The 22,575-nt window shown below is 43.5% G+C and overlaps 1 protein-coding gene across 3 annotated transcripts in view; it reads right to left on the bottom strand.

The window, feature by feature from the left end:
- Positions 1-3,765: 3,765 nt before the first annotated feature.
- ppfibp2b (PPFIA binding protein 2b) overlaps positions 3,766-22,575 on the bottom strand; it is a 95,360-nt gene continuing 76,550 nt past the window's right edge. For all 3 annotated transcript variants that reach the window (XM_083973207.1, XM_083973208.1, XM_083973209.1), the window contains 15 exons: positions 22,041-22,116; positions 21,810-21,889; positions 21,288-21,355; positions 21,148-21,213; positions 20,966-21,026; positions 17,689-17,845; positions 11,045-11,180; positions 10,371-10,490; positions 9,517-9,667; positions 9,239-9,350; positions 8,459-8,547; positions 8,249-8,371; positions 7,805-7,930; positions 6,470-6,658; positions 3,766-5,017 (listed from right to left, as the gene is read on the bottom strand). In XM_083973207.1, the coding sequence (XP_083829333.1) occupies positions 4,733-5,017; positions 6,470-6,658; positions 7,805-7,930; positions 8,249-8,371; positions 8,459-8,547; positions 9,239-9,350; positions 9,517-9,667; positions 10,371-10,490; positions 11,045-11,180; positions 17,689-17,845; positions 20,966-21,026; positions 21,148-21,213; positions 21,288-21,355; positions 21,810-21,889; positions 22,041-22,116 (1,839 nt within the window). In that variant the 3' untranslated portion in view covers positions 3,766-4,732. The remainder of the gene's footprint in view (positions 5,018-6,469; positions 6,659-7,804; positions 7,931-8,248; positions 8,372-8,458; positions 8,548-9,238; positions 9,351-9,516; positions 9,668-10,370; positions 10,491-11,044; positions 11,181-17,688; positions 17,846-20,965; positions 21,027-21,147; positions 21,214-21,287; positions 21,356-21,809; positions 21,890-22,040; positions 22,117-22,575) is intronic.

The raw sequence follows: 22,575 nt of genomic DNA on the forward strand, positions 1-22,575 counted from the left end.
GGTTTCAAAAAAATATGGACGTGGAAATGAAACTTGGAAAATCGGCTCTGCAAATGCGCAAAACCACCAAGTAGCAGTTCTCGACAAGTAGCAGAAATCGACAGAACACCGGTCTCCATTTTTGACGTTCAGAAATTTGTGGATAGGAAATCACATCTTGCTTTTTATTTGAGAATAATGTCATTATAAGAAATGTTTCCAATTGTATCAACAAAAAGCCTCATTAGTTACTGGAAATCAGTATAATTATGATTAAAAAAGATGCTTCATCATAAACTGCATACTAGTGCCTGATGATCCCAAGTCAGCAAAACCAGCTTCACTGCAGAGTAAGCAACAAAACATATTTGTCACAGAACACATTGTGACTTGTCACGGCAGGAAAAGCACAGTAGGAGCTGGTGAAATTAGCCGACAAGATTAATGCTGCTCTGGCTGCTGCACGCTAAATATAAAGCTAAAGAAAGAAGCGATTTGCAGAAAGATTATAAATGAGGATAAAACAGCTAATCTCATTTGTTAAAATAAGTGCCAGCATCTCCAAACTTTTATTGATGAAGATTTATTCAGCACTTAAAGTTTACTGAGTGTTTGTTTTTGCTACTTTTAAGAAATCCGTCCACCCAGAAAACCAGAACATTTTCTAATTTTGGGTAAATACGAGTATTTAGACAAACGCTAGAAATAGCTAATTAGGCTCTGCACTATATCGGTCTAGGTCATGGCTGAGCTGCAACTGTAAAACCACAGTTTGTTTAACACTTTGGCTTTGTATGGACTAAATAAATAACATTAAATATGCTAATTAGCCAGTTTCACAGTTGCTGGTAGTTGTTTCCTTTTGTTTTGTTCCCTCTTTCTTCTTGTGGCGTCACCGTATGGGCGGCCAACCAAAACAGTTTCTTTTAGAAAAAACATCAAGTTTGCACAATTTAAGGTCATGGAGCTGGCTCGTCTATATAAATACACCCACATCTGTGCTTTTCATGCTGTGGCATCTCAAGATATCTTCTGTGAAAAGGGTCTAAATTTTATTATCAGTCAGTTTTATTAATACATCATAGGTCAGTGAGATTTTTAGCACCATGTGGGAAGCATACACTGCAAGAACTCAAAACCTTTCCAAGAATATTTGTCTTATTTCTTGTCAAAATGTCTCATTTCTAGTCAAAACGAATCTCTCTCCACTTAAAATAAGACTCATCACCTAAAAATTAACTTGTTTTTAGATCATTTTCATTTGTTTCAAACAAATTTTCAATTGAAATAAGTAGAAAAATCTGCCAGTGAAAGCAATGTTTTTGTGCTTGTAATAAGAAAGAAAAACTTGCTCCACTATCAGATTTTTCTACTTATTTCAAGTGAAAATATGCTTGAAAGAAGTAAAAAGTGTCTAAAAACAAGCTACTTTTAATGTGACAAGTCTTATTTAAAGTATAATGAGATTTGTTTTGACAAGAAATTACATTTTGACTAGAAATAAGACAAATATTCTTGGTAAGATATTTGAATTTTTGCAGTGTAAAAAAATGTAATTATGCTTTATTTATTTATGAAAAGAAAAAAAAAGAAAAAAAAAAGAAATTTATTAATGATATAACACTCACAAAGCCTTAGAGCACAATTACAAAGATGACTTGAACAAATGACCCAAGGCCTGCTAACAGCAAGTAATGAAGTACCAGCAAGCGAGGTTTCACACTATTAATCGTACAATAGTATTACTTTATTTTTTTTGTGTGTTTTCTCCCTCAGATAAATTCCCAGGAGTTTTCCACCTGAGTGACCAAAGCGTCTGTTACAATCGACGAGGAGCATTTACTCTGTGAGTGAATCAGCTGCAGGAGGAGTCATTAACCAGCAGCTTGTGTGTGTGTGTGTGTGTGTGTGTGTGTGTGTGTGTGTGTGTGTGTGTTGGTGCTTACTGTGAGGTTGTTGATGCTTTCAGACAGAGCTTCTATTTGCAACATGGTTCCCTCTGCAGTCGCCATCTGCAACACACACACGACACAAACACACACACACACGACACGCCCCGAGGTCTCATGAACCCGTTACATAATGATCACAGACATACGTACATGTAATGAAACAATGATGAGCTTTTGCAATTCCAGTCAAATTCAACCTGGGGCTCTAGTTTCCTAATATTTTAGGTCTAAAAGAATGAATATGAAGATTTTTCTGCAGTAGTTCTGTCTGTCCCTGCATCGCCACAGCAGCGTATAATGGGAATGGACAGATCTTACACTGTTTAGGCTGTTTACATCCCACAAAACTGCAATTTTTCCCACAGACAACATCAGATGGCTTCGAACATACACCGAGGGGTTTGTTTACTTCAAGAAAGCCGACATGTTTGTAAACGGAGCTACAGTAATACAAAGTCTCGCAAGATCTCGTGTGAGAGTCAAGTTGACGGTTCAGTGTGTTTACAGGTCGTCTGAAGTACTTCCATTCGTTTAATCAACAAAGGAATATCAACTCGGAGGCACGACGTCTGGATATTGTGCTTGTAAAAAATCGAAGTGTCAGTAAAAGACTGAATTAATAGTGATCAATTTCGAGTCGAGCACGCCAGTCCTTTTGTTTTATTCTGCCTGTAAACATATTGAGCGCGCCAACTGGACTCTCACGCAAGACTTTGTATTACAGCTCCATTTACATACCCCTCGGTGTATGTTTAAAGCCATCTGACACTGTCAGTGGAAAAAAAATGTGGTTTTATGGGATGTTAACAGCCTAAACAGCGTAAGATCTGTCCACTCCCATTATACGCTGCTGTGGCGATGCGGGGACAGACAGAACTACGTACTGCATAATAGGAGACATTAAAGCAGAAGTAAGTGATATATTTGTGTTAATATAAGTCTTAAATAGTTATATCTTCCGACAGCAATCACTTACATAGAGTGTTTGGACCGAAACACGGGTCTCTCAGTCCCTCTGCTCTGCTCTGAGCCGAAGAGAAAACTTTTATCGTATCCTACAGTTTTTATCCAATGAGGAGAGAGAACGGCATGCAGGGCTGTGTGTGCAGCCAAGGGACGCCGTGAATGTGGCGACGTAGGGACGAGGACTGTTATGGTGCGTTCAAGGCAGCCCATAACTCGTGTTTTTCCGACCTGTGAAGTCGTACCAGTTCGATCTGGTACGAGTTCACGGGTCGGAAGTTACGAGTGGCCGTTATAGTGACTTTCACAGGTAAAACAGGTCGGAAAAACGCGAGTGGGTTGCCTTGAACGCTACAAAGTCGTAAGTTGTGACTTGAAGCTGTAATTTACGGTTTCAAAAGCCTGCCTGGAACGCAGCATTAGCCAAAACGACCGGACCACTCACTTCTGCTTTAAGAAACTAGAGCCCCAGGTTGAATTTGCCCGGAATTGTCCTTTAAGTGCAATAAAACTATTCGTCATATGATTAAACAGAAGTCGGCTGTATTACAGTACCTATATACCAAACAAACTGAATCCAACTTTAACATTGTTACCATGGTGATGGTCAGCAGCCAGCTAGCCACAGATTGGTCAGCCAGAGGGGGGGGGGGAAGCTGGCGTCCTAAACAGCGATGACGGCCACCATGATGATGAGGATCATGATGATGAAGATGAAGAAGATGATGATGATGATGAAGCAGGTTAAAGGCTGATGCAGGTTACTGAGCCGGGACGGCAGCAGCAGCAGCAGCATTTATTATTGTTTTTACAGCCAAAAAATAAACAAAATCTACATCTGACTTAAAAGAAGGAACCAACTTTACACACATATAATTTTTGTTTATTAAATGATTAGATTTTTTTGTTTTTTTTTACATTTACATGAGCACATGTAAGCTTCCTTTCATGGGGCAGGATTTTCATTACTATAAAAATACTATTACAGTCAAATATGAAAATAACAGTAGTACAAAATCACCACCTCAGGCTTCAAACAAAAACAAAAAAACATGCTATTTTCTATAATTGGCTCTGCAATTATATAAATATTAAATAAAATCCCTCCATTATAATAATTATGCAAATATTGCACAAGTTCATTTCGACCGATGTGACAGAACTGGATTCAAACGACGACAGGGGGTAAAATCAAGAAAAGGTGTAAAATTATGGGGCCGACTCACACACACACACACACTCACACACACATACATATATAAAATCATCTAAAAGCGGTGCACAGAGGTTAGAACAATGGCTTTAATACTGTACAAGAAGAGATGTCCATATATATATTTATATATATACTGTCCTGTGTGGGTAAGAGGACGTGATGTCAGTAGAAGGTCAGGAGTAGTCCAGAGAGAAGCTGCTGCTCTCTCTCCGAGGGGTTAGATCATGGCACAGGTTTGAGGCTGAGGTCGGGCTAGTTAGTTAGTTAGTTAGTTAGTTACCGTAGTTATTTAGTTCGTTCGTTAGTGAGTTCGGCATCTGACTGGAGAATTGAAATCAAAATGCTTCAAGTGTGCGTCAAGATTCATCGTCTCGTTTGCACCCGTAAAGACGAAAAAGGTTTTTCTCGGGGCGTCTCTGAATCTCTGCAGGAGTTAAGTTAAGGCACAGGGTCGGGCTGATGTGCGGGGGTTTAGAGGAGCAGAGGGGGGGTAGGTGGGGGGGGGGCTGAGGTATTATGGGCCGCAAGCAAAGAAGAGGAGGAGGAGGAGCGGTAGCAGTGGCAGCTGATTGAAAGCATGATAACAACAGTCGTCCATGGGCGTCGACACATTATCTCAATGTCATGGAGACGAGTCAGCTCTGATGCTGCAGTCGTGGTCGTGGTGGTCGTGTTCGTGGTCGTGGTCGAGCCCCACCTGGTCCCGGGAGCGGTCGGGCTCTCTGTCCAGGATGGGGCTCAGGCCCCGGAAGCCGCTGTACGGACGCATCTGGACCCCGTTGACGGCGGCGGCGGACTGTCCCGACTGAGGCGAGGACGACGAGTCGATGGGACACACGTAGTCGGTGGAGTCGTCCGGCCGCCGCCTCCTGAGGTGAGTCAGGTTGGAGAAGCCCAACTTCTTTGGCTGCAGTGAAGTAATGAGACAGAGACAAAAAGATTTGACTGTTACACACTGAAACGTTTCTGTGTTGATGTTAATTATGACGTCATTGCTGTCGTTTATCAGAATCAGAATAATTTATTAATTTTCCGAAGGAAATAGCTCCATTCTGCATAAAAGAAATAAAAAATAATATAACTCCCCTCATATTGAAAATACATCTAAAAAAAATTATATAAATAAATTAACAATAAATACATATTTACATGCTCTAACAGTTTGAATGCATTTGAATTGTGTATAGAATTATTATTTATTATTGTACATCACTGTAAATGCACATGGTGGAAGAACAGACTGATTAATTCTCTTAATTATCTTAATTATATTGTCATCTAACCTTGTTTCTCTTTAAATTTTATATTTAATGTGGCCTCAATTTGGTCAGTGCAATTTAATTGTAACTTTAAGACACAAAAACATAACTTATTAAGTGTCTTTTAGTTTTAATAATACAATGAAAAACAAACATATTTGTGTAGCTACAGGGTATTGTACCTAAATAAATAAAAAAAGAAGCAAAAAGGCAGCTTAGACGTGAACATAACTGGTTGTTGTGAGATTATTATTTTAAGACACATGATCTTAGTAACTTGACTATATAAAATCTGGTAAAACGTCCTGTTTGTGTGTGTGTGTACCTACAACGTGCTCTTATAGCCACAGTTTATTTGCTCTTAGTGCCTCTGGGTAACAAGTGACACCACCAGGCAGCGACACAGCAGCTTTTATAAATGTGTCCTCTAAGCTTCGCTCTTGCTGACTAAAGCCACTGTGATATTATCACAAAGCACTGTGGGATATCACACACACACACACACACACAAATAAACCTCCTTTGGTGTTTTTTAGATCCACACTAACACACCAGGTTATTACGCCGATCAGCCATAACATTAAAACCGGTGACTGGTTTTAATGGTGTGCATTTTTCCCGACTGAGTTGAGCCACAAAAAGCTGCGGAAAATAATTGAAACTACAAATTAAGTTTCAAAAACAAATCATTAACGGTTCAGAGTGAACTCACAGTCATCATTTTTAATGTTTGCAATGTTTCCATACAAATATATTCACCTTCAGAAATGTGAGTGTGAGGTGTCCCAAGGTCATAAGTGGGTCAACAGCGAGCGAGTGCGGATTGTGGATTATGTTTTCCAGTGTTTCCTCAGCAGAGCACAGAGCGACTTAGCGCCGAGGCTGCGGCTGGCGGTCGAGTCTTAAAGCTGCGAGGAGGAGCAGAGCAGCTCCTGGGTTTACTCTGCTCCCACAGGCTTAAAAACACAGAGGGGCTCACGGCTTAAAACCGAGCTGACGCAGGGAGGTCTCACCGCGGATTGAGGTGTTTTCTCTCACACACATGCAGTGGGGGGTGAGAGGACAGGTGTGTGTGTGTGTGTGTGTTTATATTTTCTCACCTTAACTTTAGCTGTGATGCTGAGTGGGGTGTAGCCCGCCGCCTCCATGTACTCCCTCTTCTCCTGCTGGGCCTGTGCGCCCACCAGGCTGTTGAAGTTGGTGGTCAGGTGGCGTCGCAGCAGCGTTTTCTGAGGAGGGATGTTCAGGATCATGGCCAGCGTGTCCGAGTTGAACCGAGGCTCCAGCATCTACGGGACAGAGAGAAGAGAAGAGGGATGACTCTGAGGTCGCTTTCACACCAGAGCTGACCAGAGTTTGTTTATTTGTTTGGGTGGACATCTGGTCCGTCTGAAAACGTGGGTCTCAGTTCGCTGAACCCTGGTGTGGTTTATATGCAGAACTGTCACAATCCACTGTAACGTTAACAACACCAACACCTCGTAGTCCATTAATGATCCGGTGCTGTTTTTTCCGTTCATATTCTCATTGTAAGAGTGAAATGCTCTCCGCCTCGCTGCCTGACCTAATGGTCATGTTGAAAAGTTGCTGAGCCGTGTGCATTTGATAAATTAAAAAACAGAACAAACACAATCACAAAAGCAGATAATTACAGAGGTAAATGTGGATGACGGTCAACATGCTACCGTATGGAGAGAGGGACACATACGGTGGCGTGTTGACCGAATATGAAACAGAACAGCTAACTTAAAGGAGACACATTATGCCCCTTTTATACAAATTAAAATAGTTTCCCAGGTGTCTTAAAGACAAGACAAGACAACATCACAGCTCTTTTCATCCGCTCAAAACAGCCCTGTTCAGAACGGCCGGTTTCAGTGCCTGTCCCTTTAAATGCAAATGAACCACTGTTTTCCCCACCCTACCCCTTCTACCAGTCCCAGGTAGGGTTGGGGTTATGCAAATTCAAAAACTAATGACATTCACTGGAAGACAACTGAGGGAACAGCTCATAAAACCACATGGATTTCAATTTATGGAGCCTGAAAATTACAGATTTTTTGGTCAATTCTCACATTTTGGGGGCCAGAGGGCAGGACAAACACCCAATTATATGTAAAAGAGCCTTCAAAAAGTGATATTTACAATACAATATGTCCCCTTTAACATGCTGCTTCATGTTTGCTGTTTGTTTTTCCAGGTTTTTCCACTTTGTCCAATTGACGAGCTCCCCTTTCAACTGCGTGAAGTTATTAAGAAAGTTTGGTGTGCGCTTCAGAAATGTCAGTGTGAAAGTAAAACCGAAGCAAGTGATAAATGCAACAATGCAACTTTCAGTGCTCTCGATCAAGTGTGAGAATGACCTACGTTTTTTTTTTTTTTTCTTAAACAAAACGTCTTGTCTGTTTATTTTGTGTTATATTGTGTGGACTCACTATCAGCCCCCCGTGCACGCCGCTGCCCCTCAGGTTGGGTGCGTACTCCGCCAGGTCCGCTGATCTCAGCCACTCCATGACTCTGTGGTTGGACCACTGGACCACCTCGCTGGGGCTGAACTGGTTCTGCATAAGAAACACAAGGTAATGAAGTAAAAAAAAGAAAGAAAAGTCAAATCAAATAAATTGTATTGTCCTTATTTGTCTCGGGCACATACAGTAGTGCTGCAGGCATAGAATAAAATATAAAACATATGAGCATTGGCATCTGAGACATGATCGTTGTTCAGTCGGTGCAAGTTGCTTTACATAGGAATCATAATAATAAAAGGCTAAAGTAAAATAAAAGATACATAGAATTGCACTTAAGATAAGATGTTACTCTGGTGACATTTTCACCCTTTAAGGATCAACACTGGAAGAACCAATAAGAAAACCACTCACCTCGGTGCTCGGCCTGCGTTTGAGGCAGTTGGGGTTAAACTTGTTGACGTGGAGAACGTGAATGGCGCACTTGATGCTGAGGTGGTGGAGCTGACTCGTCACTTTCAGGAATAACAAGTCGTTCTGATGCCGAGAGAAGAAAGAAAACAGTCAGATGAACATTCAACTTCTCACCTGTTGAACCTTCATGTTATTCTCTACAAAACTCACCACAGTGAGGTACTGCAGCATCTGTCCGTCCACTCGTCCCTCATTAAACTGATCTTTGTACTGAGGGAGTCCGATGTCGTCGAGCCAACCTGCAGCATGAAACATCTCAGCTTAAAGGGATAGTTCAGTATTTTGGCAAATATAGTTTTAGGAGTAGGTTCGTTACCTTTAATTGTCGGTGCAAGCTATTTTTAGAACGGCGCAGCAGAGCCGCGAGCTGCTTAGAGCTACGCTACGGAGGCTTATGGGATTTCTTCAAATACACAATCCAACAACTCCAAAATGCTCTGGTGGACAAGTTGTGACCTGCACATTCACCACACTATGAGATAATAACGTAACATAACGAGACTGAGTTGTTTTAGAGGTAAATTCATGCAAAACCGCTGATGCACGTTTCTGTTGGGAGCAGTTTTTCAGCAAGCAGTCTCTGCATTTACCTCTAAAATAACTCTGTCTGGTAACGTTCTGTTATTATCTCATAGTGTGGTGAATGTGCAGGTCACAACTTGTCCACCAGAGCGTTTTGGAGTTGTTGGATTGTGTATTTGATGAGTTTGATGAGGGAAACCAAGAAATCCCATTAGCCTCCGTAGCGTAGCTCTGAGCAGCTCACGGCTCTGCTCCGCCGTTCTAAAAATAGCTTGCACCGACAATTAAAAGTAACAAACCTACTGCTATGACTATAGGGATTATGGCAATGGGCCAATTTGACAAAATGTTGAACTATCCCTTTAAATTCAGGTTAAAGTTTTAGTGTCTTTCAGTTTGATTACGTACGAGTGACCCAGACGTAGTCGAGCTCTGCAGACTTCTCCTGCTGTTTGCTGCTGAACGTCTTGATGGCCAACTGGAGCTTCTTCCTGTGGAGCGAATTCTTCATGGCCATCTCCTGTGGAGACACAGAGAAACGACCGATTTAATCCTCTCATCGACACTTTCAGATTGTTATCATGGAGTTATCCGTCATTTAAAGCTCCATGATGAGAGAGAAGGTGACGGGGTTGAAGAGATCATTAGGATGTGAGCTTCAGTGATGTGCTGTTAGGTGTTTGTACCTTCTCCAGGTCTTGTGGCGAGGCCGACAGTAGAGTCTGACCGCTGGAGACCCAGTGGCGAGCGAGGACGTTGTACTGACCGAGCCCGATGTCCTCGAGCCAGTCGCACACCTGGTCTGTGCTCCACTTGGAAAAAGGCATCTTCAGGTCTCTGAGAGGAAACGCCAAAGAGAAACATTACAGTGTGGGGATCTAAACAGGAATTTTTCATATCTCCCAATTAAAAGTATTAGGGCTGGGACGATATGCTTTTCTCCCGATTCGATTCTTCTACGATTTTTTGGATGCCGATTCGATTTAAATTGCGATTCTATGATATTGCCGATTTTCTCAATTTTTAGTCTGCATTTTTAACACCAGTGAAACAGTTTAATGATTATGTTTGTCTACAGACTATTCCAGGAACCATATTTTCCCAAAAAATACACATCACATGTTACTGTAAGTCAGTTTTTAAGATTTATTCAGCAGCAATATATATGTTTACTCTCTTTTCAAAAGCCTTGACTGCATAAAAGAGGCAAAAATAAAAGAGTATAGAAAAAACAGGCTTCTGAAACCTTTCTGACAAAATGAGATATAGACTGAGGTAAACTGCTGCATTTTAACATTTATCTGCACACAAATACTGTAGGAGCCTATTAACATACTCCATTATAAAGTGAACTTAAACCCTTTTCAAAACCTGGACTCTCTGTATGTAAAAAAGGCGAACAATGCTTAGATCGATTAAAAAAAAAGAAAAAAAAAAAGACTAAAAAATCGTCAAAAAAAAAGATTGCGATACTTATGTTAATCGATTTTTTCTCCCACCCCTAATAAGTATGTGTTGGTGTATTTGTGCGTCTGTGTACCGTGTGTTCCCTGGACGGGACAGTCGTGGTCCAGCTGTGGCTCTGAAGCCTCCTCTCTTGAACTCTCCCAGCTCTGGATCGTGGATCTGGACAGGACTCCCCGACTGGCTGCGACGGATCCTGGAGGAGCGAACAGAAAGAAAGACTCATCAGTACCTGAAGGTGTCAGTTATAATCATATAACATAAATTGTGCCGCCTTTAGCTTTAATTACAGAATGCATTTGCTGTGGCATCGTTTCAATAAGCTTTTGCAATGGGGTTAAGGTCTGGATTGTATGGTCACATGGTTCCCCGCTCTCCTTCCAGTTTTTAATAATGCGTTGGACAGTTTTTAACCCAATTTTTGTAGTCTCAGTAATCTCCTTAGGTGTTTTATTTGCTTGATGCCAATAATTTGACCCTTCTGAAACAGATTAACATCTTTTCCACGACCACAGGATGTGTCTTCCAACATGTTTGTTTAGGAAATGAGAAGCTACTGACATCATCAGTTCAATAAGTTGTTGCCAGCTGAAACATAATCATCCATGCAGTAATTATCCAATGGGAGGCTCTGACCTATTAGCTTAGTGGTGACTTTTTTTTTTTTTTTTTGGACAGGCAGCGTATAAATGTTCACATGAAAGATATTAAAATATTCATGTCAAAGTGCTGTGCATCTTCAAAACTTACTTCCCCCAGAGTTTCTTGATGCCTCTGTGAGTTTTCCTGTTCTCTGGTGAGACGGGGGACTGTTGTCCAGAGTCCACCCCCGAGGACAGAGGGGACTGGTCTGAGAGGACGCTCTCCTCCAGCTTCTCTGGAGGCCCTGTCGGTGGAAAACACACGGGAACGTTGAGATCTAGAGGAAAATCTGTTTGTTTTTTAACTTGGTATGGAACAAATACACGAACCACCTCCGAGTTTAAACAATTTATCTAAACTAAAGCACTATATATTTCATGGTTAACTACAATGCACCAGAGCAGTAACTCCCATTACTGCACGTTTGTCAAACTGTAATACCCAAATACACAAAGCATCACCTTTGGGCTGCTGCTTTCTAATGGATGTAAATGTAACACTGAGCAGTGTCAGAATTTGTCAAACGGACAATTTTGGTCTATGTGATCAAATTTGATTAATTCTTCTACAAAATGTTGTATAAAAAATGACAAATTAGGTAAAATATTCTACATTTCTGTGTTTTATATTAAGTGTTGTGGCTTTAGGAACCAAAAATCATCCCTAAGGCTTTTCTCTGGAGCTCTAGTTGGTGTCAGCCAATCAGAATAGAGGAGGCTCCAACAAGCCCCTCTCCTGATTGGCTGACTGTTTTCTGAGTTAGCCAATAAATATAGACCAGATTTCAGTTGAAATACTCAAAGAAACCAAATCTTATAAGTGTTAGATGGATGGATGGATGGTGGGTCCATGTGGGCGGGGCTTGGTAACTGCTTTGTTGTGACATCATAAAGTCACAGGAAGTGCTGACGGCCGGTTTTAAAGACTCAGTTTCTGTATACAGGCTGTCACAGTATTAATAAAGAACCTAGAGCTGCTTTATAAATAAAAAAAGACATGGAAAAACGATACAATATGGGACCTTTAAAGTCGTTACACAGGTGCAAGTAACCCCAACAGCGGGAAATTGAGCTACACTCTGGGGTGTTAAGACGAAATACCCACCAACATCATAGAGGTCATGTTTTCCAGGAGATCCTGAGGCAGAGGAGGTTAGTGGAGTGAGAAGAAATAAAGAAAGCAAGCAGAAAGAAATCAATAGCCAGCATTAGTCACACACCGCTCTCTATCTCCAAAATAAATACATGTAATGTAGCCTATACATGTTAAATATGTAAAGCAGCAGCATGCAAAAAAAACCTACGAGCCCCAGGCAGTTTCCCAGAAAAACTCAGACAAGGTGCAGTCAGCTTGTTTACATGAGGCTGATATTTACTTTACAGATACTGGAAGGAGGTGTGGGTGACGCCTTGTTAGCCCTGAAGCTGGTGTTAGAGGTCAAGGGACGACCTAGAGATTGTCTCACAGCCAGAGGTGGAGGTTTGGGTGCTAGGTTTGATTGTTTTTCATTTTTATTCAAAGGAATAGTTCAACATTTTGGCAAATTGGCCCATTGCCATAATCCCTATAGTCATAGCAGTAGGTTTGTTACCTTTAATTGTCGGTGCAAGCTAATTTTAGATCGGTGGAGCAGAGCCGCGAGCTGCTCAGAGCTACACTACGGAGGCTCATGGGATTTCTTGGTTTCCCTCATCAAACTCATCAAATACACAATCCAACAACTCCAAAACGCTGTTGTGGACAAGTTGTGACCTGCACATTCACCACGCTATGAGATAATAACAGGACGTTACGAGACGGAGTTGTTTTGTTGGATTGTGTATTTGATGAGTTTGATGAGGGAAACCAAGAAATCCCATTAGCCTCTATAGTGTAGCTCTGAGCAGCTCACGGCTCTGCTCCGCCGTTCTAAAAATAGCTTGCACCGACAATTAAAGGTAACGAACCTACTGCTATGACTATAGGGATTACGGCAATGGGCCATCCATCCACCCATCCATCCATCCATTGTCCGCCGCATTATCCGAGTCCGGGTCGCGGGGGCAGCAGTCGGAGCAGGGATCCCCAGACTTCCCTCTCCCCGGACACTTCCTCCAGCTCTTCCGGGGGGACCCCAAGGCGTTCCCAGGCCAGCCGAGTGACGTAGTCACCCCAGCGTGTCCTGGGTCTTCCGCGGGGCCTCCTCCCGGTAGGACATGCCCGGAACACCTCACGAGGGAGGCGTCCAGGGGGCATCCTATACAGGTGCCCGAGCCACCTCAGCTGACTCCTCTCGATGTGGAGGAGCAGCGGCTCTACTCCGAGCTCCTCCCGGGTGATAGAGCTCCTCACCCTATCTCTAAGGGAGCGCCCCGCCACCCTGCGGAGGAAACTCATTTCGGCCGCTTGTATCCGGGATCCTGTCCTTTCGGTCATGACCCAGAGTTCATAACCATAGGTGAGGGTGGGAACGTAGATCGACCGGTAAATCGAGAGCTTTGCCTTTCGGCTCAGCTCCTTCTTCACCACGACGGACCGATACAATGACCGCATTACTGCGGCCGCCGCACCGATCCGCCTGTCGATCTCGCGCTCCGTTCTCCCCTCACTCGTGAACAAGACCCCAAGATACTTAAACTCCTCCACCTGAGGCAGGAACTCTCCCCCGACCTGGAGGGTGCAAGCCACCTTTTTCCGGTCGAGAACCATGGCCTCGGACTTAGAGGTGCTGATTCTCATCCCAGCTGCTTCACACTCGGCTGCAAACCGCCCCAGTGCATGCTGAAGGTCCTGGCTCGAGGGAGCCAACAAGACCACATCATCTGCAAAAAGCAGAGATGAGATCAAGTGGCTCCCGAACCGTACCCCCTCCGGCACTTGGCTGCGCCTAGAAATTCTGTCCATAAAGATAATGAACAGAACCGGTGACAAAGGGCAGCCCTGCCCGAGTCCAACACGCACCGGGAACAGGTCTGACTTACTGCCGGCCATGCGAACCAAGCTCCTGCTCCGGTCATACAGGGACCGTACAGCCCTCAGCAGAGGGCCTCCGATCCCATACTCTCGGAGCACCTCCCACAGGATGCCACGTGGGACACGGTCGAAAGCCTTCTCCAGATCCACAAAACACATGTGGACTGGTTGGGCAAACTCCCATGCGCCCTCGAGCACCCTGCGGAGGGTGTAGAGCTGGTCCAGCGTTCCACGGCCAGGGCGAAAACCGCATTGTTCCTCCTGAATCCGAGGTTCGACTATCGGCCGAATTCTCCTCTCCAGCACCCTGGAATAGACTTTCCCCGGGAGGCTGAGGAGTGTGATCCCCCGGTAGTTGGAACACACCCTCCGGTCCCCCTTTTTGAAGAGAGGGACCACCACCCCGGTCTGCCAGTCCAGAGGCACTGTCCCCGACTGCCACGCGATGCTGCAGAGGCGTGTCAGCCACGACAGCCCCGCAACATCCAGAGACTTGAGGTACTCAGGGCGGATCTCATCCACCCCCGGTGCCTTGCCACTGAGGAGCTTCCTGACTACCTCAGTGACTTCAGCTTGGGTGATGAATGAATCAACCTCTGAATCCTCAGCCTCTGCTTCCTCGACGGAAGGCGTGTCAGTGGGATTGAGGAGATCCTCGAAGTATTCCTTCCACCGCCCGACGATATCCCCAGTCGAGGTCAACAGCTCCCCTCCTCCACTGTAAACAGTGTTGGCGGAGCACTGCTTCCCCTTCCTGAGGCGCCGGATGGTTTGCCAGAATTTCCTCGAGGCCGACCGGTAGTCCTCCTCCATGGCCTCCCCGAACTTTTCCCAGACCCGAGTTTTTGCTTCCGCGACCGCCCGGGCCGCCGTCCGCTTGGCCTGCCGGTACCCGTCAGCTGCCTCGGGGGTCCCCCGAGCTAGCCAGGCTCGGTAGGACTCCTTCTTCAGCTTGACGGCATCCCTTACTTCCGGGCTCCACCACCGGGTTCGGGGATTGCCGCCGCGACAGGCGCCGGAGACCTTACGGCCGCAACTCCGGATGGCCGCGTCAACAATGGAAGTGGAGAACATGGTCCATTCGGACTCAATGTCTCCGACCTCCCTCGGAATCTGGTCAAAGCTCTCCCGGAGGTGGGAGTTGAAGACCTCCCTGACAGGGGATTCTGCCAGACGTTCCCAGCAGACCCTCACGATACGCTTGGGTCTTCCAGGTCTGACCAGACGGCAATGGGCCAATTTGCCAAAATGTTAAACTATCCCTTTAAGCTTCCTTAACCTGCAACATCCTGAGAAAGTATTCTCACACTGTGTTGCTAACTGGATGTGGGAGTTTTTCATGTTTTTTTCCTGTTTGCTCTGAGCACTTGCTCGACTCGCTCCCGTCCTGCTTTAGACTGTCAGTGAGAGCAAAGGGGAGGCTGCGGGTGAGGGGGTGAGGGGGTGAGGAGGAAGAAGAAGAAGTGGTTGTGTCGGTGTCAGGTTGCATCCTTGTTTATTTACTGTGGGATGTCTGCGCTGGTTGAACTGCACACATCCTTAAGCCTGCACTCTCACAGCTCTGATTACCCTGCTGCTCTAAGCTCTCGGCTCTGCGTTGGCAGATACACGAGTGGCTGTGTGCTTATATGCCTATTAGCTCTAAGAGTGTGTGTGTGTAGGCTATGTGTGTGTGTGTGTTACTTTCGGTGAACGCTGATGTGAGAGAGCTGAGCATTATCTTCGACAGCTCTCTGACTCATGAAGGAGTCCTAATAATCCTGGCTTTAGAGGTCCCTGATCCTCCACTGAAAAGCACTTCCTCACCTCTGACGTCCGACCGTGACTGGGACAATCTGGTTTTGTTCAGGAGATATAACAGATGTGGTGCTTTCTCTTTCTTTCTTTCTTTCTTTTTCTGTTTTTTTCTTCCTACCCCCCTTTCGGTTGGAAGTTTGTATGACTTCAAAGTCAGAGCAACAACATACATTAGCCTATTGAGTCGACTCGCATTTTGCAGTGTTGACATTTGCATTTTCTTGTTTGAGCGTATACAGTACCTAAAGCCGGAGCACTGGCGCTCCTGCAGCGAACTGCAGCCAGAGCACAAACAGAGAGAAAGAGCGATCCGACAGCAGCGACAAGCAGAGGGGGAGAAGGAAGGAGGCAGACGGAGCACAGTTAGTTTGACAAAGAGTTATTCAGCTCATTAGTTCTTCCTGCATTAAAAGATCTGTTCTCTCCCATCGTTAAAAAAACCAGCATTATTAGGATTTCATGCACTCGTATGTTTTTTTCTTGCCAAGAAGTAGAAGAGATGACCGACACCAGGATGTCGGCTTCACATCGGCCGGGGTCATTCCTATGTTCAGTTCCCTCAGCCCTATGTTCCCACAGCCCTTTGGTCCCACCATTGGTTGGGTTTAGGCAATGAAGAAAGGAGTTGGTTAAGTTTAGTAAAAAGACTAGGTAGAGGCTAGACAGGCCAGATAGATAGAGTCCAGATAGATAGAGAGAGTCCAGTGGGAACATAGGGCTGAGGGAACATAGGCACGCTCCCCATCGGCCGCTAGACAGGATCTCTGAGTGAGGCAGAGCGACTCCAGAGCTCTGTGCTACGAAGCAGGATTTAAGGTTGTCGGGATAACTTCAGGTTTAACTGTTGGATTTTGTAGTCATGTGATTGGCTCACGCCTGCCCGAAGACGTGAGGAGAGCAGTGAATGGACATTTTTAAAATCAAACTGAAGAGCTACCTTTTTAGCTTGGCTTTTAACTGAATTTTACTATTTTTATTCTTATAAAACTATTTATTGTCTTCATTGCAGTATCTCTCTATCCCCTTGATCTATCTATACATTATACATATTTATCTATTTTACTTTACCTGTTTTATTCCATTCATTCTTATTTTAATTTAATCCCATTATACTACCTATCTATTTTATCTCATTTTATTTACTCTCTAGTGTTTTCCCCATTGCAAATGATTGATAGCGTTTCCTCGATGCCTCTAAATTCCAGTGTTTTAAATTTCTTGTGAATGCGTGTGTGTATGTGAATGTTATTTATCTGTATCCTTATATGTGTCCCCTATGTTCATTGTTTTTATCATGTGAATCACTTTGAGCTGCCACGGGCATTAAAAGTGCTTTACAACTAAAGCCTCATTGATTGATTGATTGATTGATGAACTCCTCATCTCAGATCCAAATGTGTTAAAAGCCAAACTACCAACCAGTCAGATCACTGGAAACACAGAAGAATCGTTCCTACAGGATCCCAACAGGGATAAAAGACTTTACGACCAAACAATTATCAATACATTTATATAAATTAGTGGAACTGCTTTGCTCTTTCAGGTCTCATGTAGAGTTTATCACACTAGCTAAATAAATGGTTACTATATTAGCTTCATTTTAAATATATGGTCTCTATCTTGGCTTCATTTTAATTGAACAGTGATTCAATGTTCAGGTTCAGTTAATCCAGATAATTAGGAGTTATCCTGGATTTGTTAAACTTGCTTCGTAGTTCAGGCCTCTGATAAAACCCAGAGAGAGTCTCTGCTCCCGCCTGCAAAACCTGCCACATAAACATCTATATAAAAACACAACCTGTTGTTTTTCACACCTACAATATATAAATAGTTATTACTGGGCTTTAGAAGTGTGGGTTTTGTTCACATCGTCGTCGTTATCTAACTCTCAAACTGTTCATTACAGAAAGAGAAAGTACAGAGACTTCCTCCTTCCACACAGAGAACAGACGTGCTAATCGAGTCAGAGCTCTGGCGGTCGGCGAAGCAGAAACTGAACTCACTGAGTCTGTACGGCTGCTCGCTGCCGAGGACGGGGGAGAGCTGGACGGGAGATAGATACTCTCCGTCTCCGTCTCCGTTCAGCTCCACCCGCATCTCGCTCTTCTTGCTCCGTTTCCCCGGCAACGTCTGGTACTTGCTCAGCTCCATGTGCGGAATCTGCAGAAAGAAAAGGAAACACAACATTTTTATTCACGACTTTAGAAACAAATGTTTGTTTTTTTCCTTCTTTATTTAATCTTCCTGTTGTTCTGTTCCCTTCCTCCATCCTTCCTCCATCCTTCCCTGCGTCCTTACTCTTCTTCCTTCCTTTTTTGACCCATTTGACCTCATCTGTTCCCTCCTTCCTTCTTTCCACAATCCTTTTCCCCTTCCTTCTTTCCCTTCGTCCTCCCTTCTTCCTTCCTTGAACCAATCTGTTCCCTCTCTCCATCTTTCTTTCCTTCCTTTTTCCCTTCCTACTTTCCACGATCCCTTCCTTCCTTCCTTACTTCTTCCTTCCTTTTTTGACCCATTTGACCTCATCTGTTCCCTCCTTCCTTCTTTCCACGACCCCTTTTCCCTTCCTTCCTTCCTTCCCTTCGTCCTTACTTCTTCCTTCCTTTTTTCACCCAATTGACCTCATCTGTTCCCTCCCTCCTTCTTTCCTTCCTTTTCCCCTTCCTTCTTCCCTCCCTTCTTTCTTCCTTGAACCAATCTGTTCCCTCCCTCCCTCCATCTTTCTTTCCTTCCTTTGTCCCTTCCTTCTCTCCACAATCCTTTTTCCCCTCCCTCCCTCCCTCCCTCCTTCCTTCCTTCCTTCCTTCCTTCCTTCCTTCTTACTTCATCCTTCCTTTTTGACCTAATTGACCCAATCTGTTTCCTTCCTCCATCTATCTTTCCTTCCCTTTTCCCTCCCTTCTTTCCTCCCATCTTTCCTTTTGTCCTTCCTTCCTTCTTTCCCTTCGTCCTTCCTTCCTTCTTTCTTTCCCTTCGTCCTTCCTTCCTTGACCCAGCAGGACAACAGGAGGATTAAGTGTCGGATGCTCTGTGATTCTAGGTTTTACGCTGCATGCACGTTAAACTATTTCACATTTTCTCTGCATCTCTAGTAGTCGGCCCTGAAGTCTGAATGTCTTTCGTGAGAAAGCAGCGGGGTCGTGTCTGATTTGCTCCTTTGCTCCGTTGCGTAACAGTGTTTTCCTCTGGACTCAGGCATCAAAGTCGTCCAGCGCTCTGCAGGAATCACAGGAGAAAGGCCAGCAGAAAGAAACAGCTGGGAGGCAGCCATGACGCCAAACAACACTGACAACCACTTCAGGTGGGTCTTGAACCCTGCCATGAGTGTGTCTCTCTGTGTGTGTGTGTGAACATGGTATATGGTTGTGTGCTTCGCCTGCACAAGAATGTGTGTGTGTGTGTGTGAATTGTGAAGTGAGCAGCGGTCGTACAGGAGAAACTCAGCTGTGGACTGGGAACGAGAGGTCAAAGGGCAAAGAGAGCGTTATGTAATTTTCTCTGCGACTCAACACGAGTCTCATGAACGAGATATAATGTAGATTTAGCATGAGCTCGTTTTATAAAGAGCAGCAACGTCTCTGTGTGAACAAGTGAATGAAATACACAGAGGGCATCAGAAGGTCATTATGCTTTTCTATTGTAAAAGAAAGGACAGTGAAATATCGAGTGATGGTTTCCTTTTTCCTTTTGTTGTGTTCCAAAAACATCAATATGCTTTGAATGTTGAGTATTAACATATGAATATTATAATTTTTTTTGTTTATAACAATGTAAGAAGTGGTATGTCATCCTACTTTTTTTTATTTTTTATCTCTCTTTATCTTTGTGACTTACTAAATAAAGGTTTTCTTTTGTATTTATTAAAGGGATAGTTCAACATTTTGGCAAATTCGCCTATCGCCATAATCCCTATAGTCATAGCAGTAGGTTCATTACCTTTAATTATCTGTGCATGTTGTTTTGAGATCCGCAATGGAGGTGAACAGGGACCTGTACCGTTCACCTCCATTGTGTTCACTGAGCAGCTTGCGTAAGAAATTAAATTATAGGGTTATTGTATGCTTTAGTTTTGTGTTGTGTTGGTTGTTGTGTGCCATATTTAGGTGTCAGTTGTATTCTAGTATAGTAGCTAATGGCGACTAAATTCATGAATACAAAATTTCTACAGCAGCTGTTATTACACTAACAACCTACACAATGTCTCATGTTGCTGCTCAATGTCTCATTCATATTCAGCGTAAAGTGCTTCAACTGTGTGTGAGTGAGTGTGTGAGGCAGAATATGTTGCATATTGAATGAGTTTCTCCACATTTCACATAATAAAACATGCAGCATCGGCTCATAAACACTCGCAATTATCCAATTAAGGAGTAAGACGAGCTTGAGTGTGCGTCGGAGAGGGAGGCTGGACTGTGTGTGTGTTGTTTTTTAACCTAATTTCTCTCATGGTGAGTTTGTTGTATCTTCTTTTATTTGTTTGGTCCTTCCTTCCTCACTATTATTAGTTCCCTGTGTTTAAGTGCGAGGACCTGATGTCCCAGAATGCAATGCAACCATAAAAACCATCATGCCATGCTTCGCTGTGACAGATGAATGGGAGAAAAAAACAAAACAAAAGCAAGCAGCTCATGTTCAAGACAGTAAGAAGAAGAAGCAGCGATCTGGTTTCATGAATCGAGCAATGTGATGAACAGTTGTGTACACACGTGCAGTTGTGTGTGTGTGTGTGTGTGTGCGTAGCAGCAGGTTGGGTTGTGTGAAGTCATGCAGCAGATCAGTACCTCTGCCCCCACATCTGATTCACTTTCAGCTGGCTGGATCTCTACAGCCTATAGCCAACACAGACAGAGGAGAAGAACACACGCACACACACAACAGACACACAACACACACACACACACACACACACACACACACACACACACACACACACACACACACACACACACACACACACACACACACACACACACACACACACACACACACACACACACACCCACACACACACACACAACAGACACGCACACACACACACACAAATACATAGATACAAACCCACCACACCAGAGTTAGCAGGTTAGCAATCACACACAGATCAGATTAAAAGACAAATTAATGCTTCGTTAGAAAGAATGGAGTTAGTGTTTTCCTTTAAGCAGATCATTAAATTATATAAATATTTATATAGATTATAGATTATTAGATTATTGAAGCCATGAATCAGTAGTAGCAGGAAGCAGCAGAATAATAAAGCGCTTTTTTTTTTTTTTAACAAACCTTTTGTAAAGATCCACTCTGCAACTCTTCAAGGCTGCTGGACAACAACCTGCGCCGGTGCCTGGAGAGGATCAACACACACAAACATGACATCATCACTGTCCATATATATATATATTTATGTCATATATATATATGTATTATAAATAAATAAGGACAACATAAAGTGCGCTTCTTCTCACCATGATCCGTTTAAAAAGCTTGTGTCTCCAGCCGACACCAGCGACGTGTCCATTGAGTTCTGGAGACTGAAACAAATAAAACGTAAGTACGAATAAAAATTATGACGTGTGTGTGATGATGACAATGTGTGTGTGTTTACCTTATGTCCAGGTCTCTCTGGTAAGGTGATGAAGACAACATAAGTGGAGAAGATCCTCTTGATGACATCTGTGCAGAAAAAGAGGAAAACCTTTTTTTGAATTGATGAATTTGATTAGATTTTTTTATCGAGGGACATTGTGCACTAACATTAATCATTTTAAAAAGAACAAAAAGATGTGTTCACCACATTTAACACAAAGATAATTTCCATCTCTAGTCCATAAAACATAAAAATACACACAATGTTTTGTACATCCCCACACTCATCGCATAATATACACCATCCTATATATATGTATTTTAAAAAGAACTACTAATTACATGTGCAAATAGCATCAAAATTGCACTGAGGAATAGAATAGTAATTAAAATGTATATGAAAGTTAATGTCTGTGTAACATGCATGTGCATCTAAACTTCAACAAACATAAATTACCCAAAAAACAGAACAAACAATTAAGGAGCTACAAAATTTAAAACAGTGGAAATAAATGAGGAAGTGGTTTCTTGTGATCTTTACCTCCGACCTCAGGATGTCCGAGTGTGCTTTGTGTGTTATGGCTCTGAGTTTTAAACCGGTCAGCTCCTCCTCGCTGCTGCCTGATGGGTAAAAGATATTACATTAGGATGATGATGATGATGATTACAAAAGGAAGGAGGAAGAGGAGGAGGAGGAGGAGGAGGAGGAGGAGGAGGAGGAGGAGGAGGCAGCTTGTCCAGTGTTTGAGGTGAGACAGGAAGTGATTCGTACCCTGCGTCAGAGCCATGACCTCCCTCATCTTCCTGTACTGGCTGAGCAGGATGGTCAACTCCTCTATACGACGATCCTGTCGAGTCAAAAAGAAAAGATTGGCTCTAAAAAAAATGGACGTTTCACATTATAAAGCTCCATATTGTGTAAATGTTTCTCTAGGTTCTATAATATCCATACTGTGGAAGTATCAAAGCCTCTGACTGAGCCTTAAAACCAGCCGTCAGGACTTCCTGTGACTTTGTGATGTCACAACGAAGCAGGCAGTCTCTAAGCCCCGCCCACCTGGACCCACCACCCAATACCTGCAGGATTTAACTGAATGTTTTACCTGAAAGCTAATCTGTTTGGAAAAGATCACTCATAAAACAGTCAGCCAATCAGCGAGAGAGGCTCAGATCCTCCTCTCTTCTGATTGGCTGACACCGACCTGTTGTTACTAGAGATCCAAAGAGAAGCCAGAGTGATGGTTTTTGGTTCATAAAGCCACAAATATATCTTCTGATGGATCAACACTTCACATAAAACACATGAA

Source organism: Trachurus trachurus, assembly GCF_905171665.1.
Source record: "Trachurus trachurus genome assembly, chromosome: 6".
Classification (NCBI taxonomy): Eukaryota; Metazoa; Chordata; class Actinopteri; order Carangiformes; family Carangidae; genus Trachurus; species Trachurus trachurus.